General features: G+C 43.2%; 1 protein-coding gene across 1 annotated transcript in view; it reads right to left on the bottom strand.

The window, feature by feature from the left end:
- Positions 1–6,589: 6,589 nt before the first annotated feature.
- Positions 6,590–11,551, bottom strand: part of atp1b2b (ATPase Na+/K+ transporting subunit beta 2b) — a 7,897-nt gene continuing 2,935 nt past the window's right edge. The window contains exons 3-8 of the mRNA XM_017041834.2: positions 9,289–9,417; positions 9,077–9,184; positions 8,244–8,449; positions 7,978–8,037; positions 7,179–7,274; positions 6,590–6,757 (exon numbers count right to left, since the gene is read on the bottom strand). Coding sequence (XP_016897323.1) covers positions 6,590–6,757; positions 7,179–7,274; positions 7,978–8,037; positions 8,244–8,449; positions 9,077–9,184; positions 9,289–9,417 — 767 coding nt within the window. The remainder of the gene's footprint in view (positions 6,758–7,178; positions 7,275–7,977; positions 8,038–8,243; positions 8,450–9,076; positions 9,185–9,288; positions 9,418–11,551) is intronic.

The raw sequence follows: 11,551 nt of genomic DNA on the forward strand, positions 1-11,551 counted from the left end.
GCGGGCGGGGGGGGGGGGGGGGGGGGGGGGGGGGGGGGGGGGGGGGGGGGGGGGGGGTTAGAGGATACTTTATCTCAGCCAAGAGTCACGAGTGCCATATTTTTTATTTTTTCATATCCAGGAAACAGATGTCTAAATCTTTTAGGGGAGAGTTTACACTTGTAATTCTTGGAACGAATTTAAAAAAAAAAAAACGCCAGTTTATTTATTAGAAAAGCTAATCCGTTCTTGCTAACGTTTAACCTTCTGTGCTCCGACCTACAGAGACTCCCCGGGGAAATCCAGTGAATCCACACTGTGCCCTTATTTTTTGTGCCTTTAACCGGCGGAAAAAACAACAGCCTTTTAGACTGAATGGACATGTGACGTACCCTAGTGGAGGGAAGGTGTAAAAACACGTTTTGGGACCAAAATGTTACCATTAACTACTGCGTGAGTTCCCAAATTCCCAAAGGTGAAAAGATTGGACGACGAAGTTTCAAAGAAACAAAACAAAGGTTTCGTTCAGAAGGGTCGCATGTTGTGGCCATCAGGGGGCAGCGTTATTTGGAGGGACTGACGAGAAATGTCTCAGAAACGAGATCATCATTGACTTCCAACCAAAGAGCAGCAACGACAACCGACGTTTCAGTCTCAGCCTGACGTTCCTCATCAGGAGCAGGTTTGATCTCTTCTCATCTCAGAGACGTTTATCCCCGAGGCTAGCTAAAGACAAAACACTGTTAGTACAGTATATATTAGAGTATATATATATTTGCTGTACTCCCCAGCACCAGTTAGAAGTGAAGAACTCTGTTGGAGAACTCTAACAGAACTCTTCAACCTTAAAACACTGTGAATTATTTAAGACGGTCGTCAAATGAACGACTGATGTTGATTTTTTTGTTATTTTGTTCAGTGTTTTGGTGCCAAACTCCTGATGTTTCTATTTAAATTTAATTTGTTTTCACTGAATTAAAAAAAAAAGGAAACAAACGCCATTGTAATTTAAGCTAAAATTCTGGAATGAAGTAGACGCTACCTCAGAACGGAGCAAGTGAGGACGGATCGTGGACCAATCTAACCTGATCAAGGAAAAATCAGCACCAATGAGAATTGTTGTTTTTTTTTGTGGTAAAAGTTGTTTTTTTTTTTGTCTCCAGTTTGGAGTAATTAAATGTCTTTAAATATTCAGGAGCGAGACAGAATCAATGTCCCTTCTTTCTGACCCAGTCTGGTTCTGTAACGTGATCACGCTGACATTTAAACGGCACAAAGCTGTTGTGTAATTCTACCCAGTGAGCAGCAGGGGTTACAGCGCTCGCCTCGCTCCATGTGCCTTACACCAGAGGGAATAGAACCCCTGACCCACACTCTCTGGTCTGGACGGTTCTCTGAACAACTGCGTTTAATGCCATCTTTTTCAGTTTCCCTCATTTCTGGCGCACCAGTATCATTGATGTACACCCTCCAGCCTGTAGGGGGCAGTAATGTGCCTGAGGTTTGTGTGTAAATTGCTTCAGACTTCAACCTCAAAACTGTTTTAAACGTCAAAAAGAACACGTTGGCTGCAGTAATGAACCAGTGACATGAAAGGTTTCTCTGGACTGGAACATTCTGGAACCTAATCTGATCAGACGTTAGTCAACATCAGTGATTAGAGACCAGCTGTGTGTGTGTGTGAGTGTGTGTGTGTTACGCCTACTGTACTTGTGACCTTTGTGCCGTGGATGCGTGTCTTTGTGTGTCTGGTCCAAAGACTGTTTACTTCTCTGTGATAATCTGTTGATAATCTGGTCGGAATAAACTGCACAGATTGGCTGGATTCACAGCTGCAGTAGCCTGTACTACAGACCGCAGTACTGTACTGTACTGTACTGTACTGTACTGTACTGTACCGTACCGTACTGTACCTGCTGGAGTTGATGCTCCCACCTCTGAGGATTACAGCCAATGGGATTACATCAGATTATTATCTCGGTGAATGCCCCCCCACCCGTTCTAAAAACAGAAATGACATATTAAAGGTGCAGTGAGTGGGATTTAGCCACACCTGCTGGTCAACTCACGGTACTGCGCCGGCTGTGGATGAATTTCTGTCACTCTTTCTGTAAACAGAAAATAAACTTTGATTATAAAAACAAATATTTTTTATGGAGAAAAAAATTATCTGTGGTACAGTAATAAAAAAACGAATCACTCTCCACTGGACTGCTCGGTGTTTCAGTGTGTGTTTTTCGTCCGGTGATGCTGCCCCCTGTCTGCATTTTCTACTTGACGTGGAAACGTTTACCTGTGGAACAGTCGAAGTGAGTCGTGAACCTGTAAAACCTGTTACTTTGTCAACACCGTCAGAGTCAGGCGAGACTGTGAGTATTGAGTTAGATCTGTGGTACTGTGGTACTGTTACTTTGTCAACACCGTCACAGAATCAGGCGAGACTGTGAGTATTGAGTTAGCGCTGCTAAGCTAACATAATAGCTTTCAGTTAAGCCTAAAACAAGAGGAAGATTGATGGAGGCGGAGCTTAAGATATAAAAAAAGCAACCAGTGCCAACACACCACTTCAACTGCTGGATAAGGCCAAACCGTGTTTACAGCACCCCCTGCAGGGAAGAGAGGAGACTGTGAGACACACCCGGAAAAAAAAAAAACACAAATTAACTCTAAACTCCAGTTCCCTTTATTGACATTTATTTATTTCTCTAACTTGGTTTGCAGTAAACATGAGCAAAAATGTACAGACAGTAAGAGCAAAAAAATAAAGATTCAGAGTAGAATTAACATCCATCCTTCATGGGTGACAGGATCTCAGCAAAGTTCGTGGTTCCTTCGTGAAACACCTCCGTCTTAGGCAGTTACACAAGAAGAAAACGAAAAGAAATTCTTTCGCCTTTAAGACGTGAATATTTCTCTCTCTCTCTGGCGTTTTCTTTTTTCTTTTCTGGGCCCTGCGTTCGTTCACTGGATCATTTTATATTTTGTTTTTCATCTGAAGTGAAGTAAATACGTCACCAAATAATTCCCTAAAAACTCTCCTAAATCTTCAGCCACAGAGAAGTTTCAATCCTCACCAGATCAAAATAAACAAAAAAATATAGAAATATAGACAAAAAAAACCCGGCCCTAAATTAAAAACTTTTCCCGTCGAGCTGTCGACACTTTTTCACTTTGTTGCGGTTGAACTGAGTTAAAATGAGTCAAACCTTCCACTGAGTTTCCAGGACGTGATGCGAACCAACCAAGACATTCTCTCCGCTCTACATCAAAATAGCAAGAAAAATACTCTTTTTTTTTCTTCCTTTTTTAGAAAAACAAAAATAATAGCATTTATATTTTTCCATCTCAGTGACACAGACTGGCAAGAAAAACCAACCCAAAAATAAATAAATAAATAAATAACACCACCAGAATGTGACATCTCTAAACTCTTCCCACTTCCTCTTTTTCTCCTTCTTCTTCTTCTTCTGCTCTTTGTGATAAACGTCACGCAGCCACACACAAATCAATTGATAATTATATATATATTTATATATATATTGCTTTTTGAAGACATCTCCAAATTATCACAAAAACCCAATAATGGATAAATGGAGACAACAGGATAAACATTCTGTGTAACACTGTCTGTCCACCAGGAGGCACTGTTTTCACTGCAATGGATTATTATTAATATTACGATGATGATGATCATTATTCTTATTATCGAGGTGTATTCATTTGTGTCGTTCTATTTGCGTCCCTCCCGCAGCCCGCCGTCGCCATCGTTTTTCTGAACTCGTACAACGAGTCAGAAAAGTTGGAAATGACATGAAAGTCTTTGGTCGAAGAAAAAATCTTCACATGCATTTACTGCAAGTGCAAAACGTGGAGCAAAAAATACACTTTTTTTTCTGGGTTTTTTTGTTTTGTTTTTGTTAAACTCTTAAAATGGAAAGGCTCGGAGCGGAACGCTTCTCCATGCTAATGACATGCTAACGGTGAAGCAAGTGTGGGTCGAAAGAAGGAGTAGAAGGTGGAGGAGGAGGAGGAGGAGGAAGAGAAGGAGGAGGAGGAGTAATTCTTAACAAAGTAGGTTGAAGGGGTTCAGCATGCCTGCTCTGGATTAGCCGACCAGATTAAGAGATTACAGGGAAGTGAAGTAAGTGTAGGAGGAATGCTGTGGTGGGACGAGTCGAGACGGAAGTGACAACAAGGAGCAAAAATGAACCCCGGACGAGTCGATGGTTGATTCTGTGTCGATTATTTCTGTCTCAGATGTGTGGCTACGCGTTTGTAGCTGTGCAAAGGTAACGTTTAGATTTTCACCACCAACATTGACGCTAATATTGATCGCAGCACAAAGATCGCAGCTCGTTACACGAGTGACTGTGTGTGAACGGAGGTTTAAAGATGAAAAAGGCTGAAGGTCGAACATTATTTTAATGGTTTAATAGTGTTTTTCATGACGTCAAGTTTATTCAATTTCCAAAGTCGATTTTCCTCCAAATAGGATCAGAATCTGTTCTTAATTTTTCGATTATTCGGTGGTTTCTGACACAGGATGACGACAGTGTGTTCAACGGTTGGACACCGTCACTAAAACCTGAACGCAGTAACAGTCAACAGTAACAGCTTCAGCACCAGAATCATCATTTGTCAGTTGTCTGCTTCGGTTCTTGGGTCTATTTTCCTCTAAACGGGATCAGAATTTAATTTAAGTTTTCAATTTCTAAAATGTAGTTCAGACCAAATATCTGGCGCTGACCTCCTACGTCCTCTGGTCAAACACCGATGAAGCACTGAACCCAAGGAACAAGTAAACAGCTTCAGCACCAATACCTGTGCTCATGTTTATATGGTCTATTTTCCTCTAAATAGGATCTCGCGGTAATTTACAAAAATGTACAGAACGATTAAAACCAACATCTAACGACGTAAACGGGGTTTGTTTATAACAAGGTGAGAATTAAATAATAATCATTTACGTTTATTCCTATCCATACAAAGACACGTCTTTTCAGGGGGATTTACACTAAAAATTGATCACAGAACCACATACCTATGCCCCTAGTGGTTAGATACTGTCATCGCACTAATCCCAGAACATGAGTGAACAGTTTCAGCACCAATATCGTAGTTGATCAGTTTCTAAAAAGACGGGTTGTGGACGGTGAAGTAACAGTTCAGACTTGTACTGCAGTACAACCTGACTTACAAAGTAAATTCAAAGTAATCCTACTTTTGGTTCATGGTCGTTACTACAGTACAGGCCTAAAAAAAAACTACAGTCAGAAACTTCTGACACGTTAAAACACGTATGTACAAAAGTCAACTCAAAGTCACGCCTCAGAGTAAATAAATACAAAATAAAAGACAAACACACTCAGGCATCTATTTCTGTAACAAAATAGATGCAAAAACACGGGAAAACATGAAGAGTCGATGTGAAAACAGAGCAGGAAAGTTTGGAGTTGGAGTTTTTTAACCCTTTGTTTTCGTACATGTTAAAACTCTTAGCATGAGGCTAAAGCTCTGTGGCGCTAACGGATCAACGGCGTCGTCTCAGTTGATGGAAAAACACCAACGTAAAACGCTGTGTTTTTACCGGACTGAGCTAAAAGTCCGTTTGTCGTTGTGCGTTTGTTGGAATTCGGAACCCGAGCAGCGAAGAAGAAAAGTCCGTCGTCTGCCGACGCGTTAGCTTTTCTTATTAGAATTACGATGACTATTGCACGTGGCATGCAATTTCCCGACCTACAGTGTGAAAAGGTTGTTAATGGAACACACACACACACACACACTCAACAATCACACACACACACTTTCTCGCTCTGGCACAGACTCTAACCCTATTTTTCCGACTCCTCTTTTTTCTCTAACCTTATGTTGCAGTCGTGAGGTTTAAAAGATCACAGTGCTGCCCCTCCTGGTGGTCAGTGGTTCTTCACACTAAGCAGAGAGGTGGGACACAGAGGGGGTGAGGGTTGGGAGGGGGGAGGGGGTAAAGGGGGCGGGGCCTCCTGCTCTCAAAGCACACGAAGGACAAATACACACATGCAAAAATGGCTTCAACTCTGAACTGCGTCCGCCGCCGAGATTTACACAGATTCCGTCGGAAAAATTCTTCCGGAGTGCAACAAAACGGATGCAGTGATATAAGTCTGTGATACCTTATAAATACTCGATATACACATGTTTGTACTGTAGTCTGTGTATACTCATACATAGAGGGATATTCTGTCAGGAGGCAGCAGGAGGAGGGGGGGCAGCGGTGGCCTGTTAAACGCCGCTGGTCCCTGAAAACACAGGTTCGCGTCCCGTTCTATCCCCGTAGTACTTTGTCATGCAGTATAAATAGACGTCACCTCGAACTAATGTACAGGAAAAGAACAGAAAAAGAAAAGGATTTGTCCCAAAGCTCACAGACAGAAAGAATGACAGGATTAGCACCCCTACGGTTCTGACCTCACCTCGACCGCCCCACTGGGCCGCGACCCAGCGGTAGAGCAGCGGGCTGTAAACGTTTTCTAAAAAAAGGGTGTGAATACTGTGATCGGTTTCTGTGTATGTGCCACGTCGGCCAGAATGAAGAAAGTAGTTAGTTATTCAGAGGAGGAGGGGGTGAGGCCTAATCGTTGGAGTTGATCCTCAGCTTGAAGGACACTCTTCCGGCAAACTTGTCTCTTTCACTTCCAGTGGGAATGTTGTTGGCGTTGATCTTACACTCCACGTTCACGTCCTGATTCAGGGTGATGTTCTGGAACTTGACGGCCACTAGGGGCTGGGAGTAGTTCACCTGCAGAGACACGCCCACCAAACAGGAAGTCAGAACCAGAGTCTGGGACGATTAATCACTAAATCTTTGAGACGGAAAAAAGTCAGGATTTCAACGACAAACCTTTGAACTTTTAAGGAAAAATAAAATAATAATAACAATTAAATTATAACTTTGATGACTCTACTTTAAAATTAAGTTTCTTAAGTTTCTTAAGACATATATATATATATATACAACATACACCCAATATTTAACATTTAAACATTAGAATTTTGATCGTATTGACACTGTAGTAAAAGACATTTTTTTTATTTATCATTAAATTGTTTATTTTATATTTCTTCAGGATTTATTTCTAAATTATTTCTGGGGGCCTACACCGTCAAAGACAGGTCAAAGGTCAAAGGTGGTTTTTTTTACCAGTACTGTAAGGTCTCACCTGAGCCTTCTTGCCGTAGTACGGGTAGTACATGAGGTTGAAAGTACCATTAGGAGGGTAATACTCCAACTCTCCAATCTTATCAGAGTCTTCTCTCTGAGGAGGTAAAAACAGTTAGCATGACGGCTAACAAGACACCACAGATAAACAGACAACATATATATATATATTTACTAATAGATTTAATAAATATTATAATATTATTATTTAATATTAAATGTACACACATACTGTGTTCACTAACACATAATAACTAGTTATCTATGTCTAACTACACTCTACTCCAGTGTTTCTCAAATGGTGGGTTGTGGCCCAATATTGGCGACCAGTTCATGCCCAGAGTTGAATTGACGTTTATGCATCAAAACAAACAACTCAGCTAACGATGCTAATGATGCTAACAAGAGTTAAGAGTCGTCTTTTAGAAAAAAATAACACTAAAGGATGATGAATAAATATGATCTTAAAATAAAATGCCCCATAAAAGGGCCTGGGCTCCACCGTTTGAGAACCACCGCTCCATTTCTGTTGTTTTCCAATAACGTTTGCTCCTGTTCTTACCCATTCGTCTTTACCAACTTTGTATCTCTGACCGCGGACACAATAAACGATGGAGAGACAGAAGAAGACAGAGAGTGGAGACAGGCGACACCCACAGGTGAAAATGATGAAGTACAGAAACACACACATGAAGGTGACATACTGTGAAATGAGGGTGAGTCAGAGGAGTCATGGAGGGGCAGGGGGGTCCAGAGGGGACACGTTAGGACAGGCAGCGGGGAAGACAAACAGGAATTACCTTGGCACCACAGGTGACGTACGGAGCCTGACCGTTCTTTCCTGGCAACATTCCAATCACCTGGGGGGGGGGGAGAAGGGGAGAGAGAGAGAGAGAGAAAAAAAATCATCACCATCACTCCTCCCCCATGGGTTTATTTCCTCCCTCATTTAAACCAAGTTTTCCTGCACTAACTGAAGCCTTCCTATTTATTTCTCACGGCTTCAGTTCCTCCTGGTCTCCTAGCAACACCATCCATTTCCTTCTCCTCTCTCCCTCTTTCATACCCGATTCAGCTTGATGATGATGCACGGCTTGCCCAAGTCGTATCCATAGTTACGGTCGTGGATTCCGGAGCACATTCCCAGGATGGTGCGGTTGAACTGACAGGATCGTTTGGGGTTGTTCTTCACGTCGTTGCTGTCCTCCTGCACAAAGTACTGGTCGGCGACGCACTCCTCGTTCTTCTGGATTTGGACGGATTCGTTGTAGGCTGCGCGGGGGAGGAAAGTGAGAGGGTTGGTATCAAACAGAGAACACTAAAGGTCATTTTCTTCACATCATGCGACTCCACATAAAACAGCTTGTTAGCCTAACGCTAACAGTCTTGTTATCTGGAACAAATTCATCTTCGTTCTGACAGGAATCATTTAACGCTAAGACCACAACCTCAGCCATGAGTACGGAGCTAGCATGACGGATGTTAGCGTACGATAGCACGAGCACCACTCTAGCATGTTGCATTTTATTTTTCTTGAATGCTAGGCCAAGCTAACCCTGCTGCCGCCCCGCAACTTTCTTCTTTAGGCTTCACCGACAGATATTTTGAGTGTCATTACTGCCACCTATTGGCTCGTTTTTATATGCTGAAAATATATAAAACGTAGAGGTCACCAGAAATTAAAACATTGTCAACAGACAGGAAATACAAGGAGGAAGGTAAGAACTTTGCTAATGCTAACAGGACCAGATACTCTGTGTAGCATTAGTGGATGACGGTGAGTAAAAAAAACGTTTATTGGATGGAATGAAGGTTGTTTTTTTTGTTTTTTTTTAATGAACCTGATCCCTACGTGACCTATTGATCTCCTATCAGGGTGAAAGCATCTTCTGGACTTACGTGTCAGGAACTTCTCCAGGGCCTGAGTGTACAGGTCCCAGCTCTCCGTGTTCTGGATGTTGTAGGTGATCTCGAAGGTCTCGTCTGCTTTGGGTCTAATCACCAACCCTGTGAGTGACAGGGAGACGGCAGAGAGCGTCAGACAAGGCCACGCACACACACCAACACACACCAACACACACACACACGCTGTGTTTCATTAGTGACTGCACCTGGTGTGGAGAGCCGGTCCTGCCAGGTTGGTTTGTGGTCGTCCAAGGTCTGAAGCATGACATACATGGTGAGAGCAAACAAGCCGGCGAGGAAGATGTAGAAAACTAGGTAGAAGGCAAAAATGAGACCTGGGAGAGAGAGAGAGAGAGAGAGAGAGAGAGAGAGAGACAGAGAGACATTAGCTGAACATCTCGTTAATCAACATCCAATAAAACCTAATACAAACCAGAACATAATTAATATTTAAAATAAAAAACCCTGCAGGTAAGAGAGAGAGAGAGAGAGCGAGGCTACGTGGAGTTTCTGGAATCATTCACCAGTTCTAACTATTCTGGTCCAAACCATTAATATTTCAGCATGTAGACCACTGCAGCCGGGAATCAAACCCACACCCCTCCAGGTTAGTGACAGCTGACCTGTCCACTGAACCACAGCCGAGACAAAGTACTGCAGAAACAAGATACTGTACCTGGTGAAAGGCGACAGAATAACGTGAAGAGTGATGGTTAAAGAGTGGGATTCGACCAATGAACACGAAGGACGACGACTGTTTAGATGTTGACACTGAGTTACGAGCTGATGTTTCCTGTTACCTTCACAGCGCTGAGCTCTGCTGCCTCCACATGGACGTCTTTTTATTTACGCATGAAGGTCACAGTACGTCGATCGGGAACTATAAAACGCTTCATCTCCAAGGCTCCGACCGTCAGCTGTCATTCGTTACATTTTAATATTTGCTGTCGAGGACGAAACGATACATTTGTTTTAAACGACTTTTCTGTCCGACGAGTTTGAAAACATGGTCTCTCTCAGAAACAGCTAACCGTCGGTTGACGCTCCTTTCATATCTGAGCTTGTCTTTGATTTAAAAACATGAATAAGTCGGGATGACGGTTAATTTTGGCTAACTGATATTATTGGCAAATGTTAGCATAATTACGTAACATCGTTACACAGAAATCATTTTGAAGTGAAGGTGAAGTATTGTCGTTGTGACCCAACTACAAACGGCTACGTCGTTATCGGTTGATATCGGATCGGAAAGTGTTTGGAAAAATATCGGAAAAAGTTTATCATGTGTAATAATAAGGGAACGAGTAAATCAGCGCGCAAAAGATTTTATTATTTTTTTATGCGTGTGTTCTGTTTTTTTTAGAAATTGAACCAACTACTAATGAGCTTCGTAATTCTGTACTTCGTTATTGTGAGTTCGCAAAGTCAATATTTGTGCGTCGGCCTCGGCTCAGTTACAAATCAAATATTTGGTATTGATTCAACGGCTCATTTGAGCTGCGGAGACCACGGGGCAGGAACACAAAGACTCCCTGGAGGCTGGACCACAGGGTCAGGGAACATCCGAGTCGGTTCTAAACCACAGGGTCAGGGAACATCCGAGTCGGTTCTAAACCACAGGGTCAGGGAACACCAGGGACTCTGAGAGGGAACAGACAACGGAACAGAACCTGATCTTGTTCTTTGACTGTGGAGAACCTCTGGTTCTCTGTTCTACATTTGAACAACCTTCTCATTTTTAGGGCATTGAACCCATGACCTCCATCTAGCAGCAGCTGGGAGTTCTGACCCTGTGCTGCTGCTGCCGGACGCCCCCTCCCCCTCCCCCACCTCACAGATGGGCTTACACACATCTATAATGAAAATGTCGGGGGGGAGCTGGTCCTTGGGGGGCAATAAGAGCACGGCGGGGTCGGAGTCTCGACCCAGGATTTCTTTATTCCGAAATGGAGATAAAACAAAATGGTGAATGAGATTTGAAGTTAGCATCGTGTCAGAGTCGAGACGGAGACGAACAAGAACAAGAACTGAGGACTTCGTTAACCCTGCGATGGAAAGTCATGATCAAAATCTAACAGCAGGGGGCAGATTACATTCTACTGACATCTAACTGCAGGCTGCATGTCGGGGGTCCACGGGCCTCTTTTGGCCCACGGGTCGGGACTTGGGCACCCTTACTTTACATTATTGGACCAAGATGGAAGAGAAACAAACGTATGAAGGCAGGAAAAAATGTCAAAGCGAATTAAAAAACGTCAGTTAGTAGAGCTCCCTCTGCTGGCTGAGCTGTTTGTTTCACCAAGGACCAGAGCAGGTGGTTGGTTCGACCTCCTGCTCCTCACTGACTCCAACATCTCCACATTGATTCTAATTACACTCCCACTTTATTGAACCTGCTGACAGTCCAGACGCTGCCTCCCCCCCCCCCCCCCCCCCCCCCCCCCCCCCCCCCTCCCCCTCACTCCACAC

The sequence above is a fragment of the Cynoglossus semilaevis genome, chromosome 19 (assembly GCF_000523025.1).
Source record: "Cynoglossus semilaevis isolate Cse_v1.0 chromosome 19, Cse_v1.0, whole genome shotgun sequence".
Lineage (NCBI taxonomy): Eukaryota > Metazoa > Chordata > Actinopteri > Pleuronectiformes > Cynoglossidae > Cynoglossus > Cynoglossus semilaevis.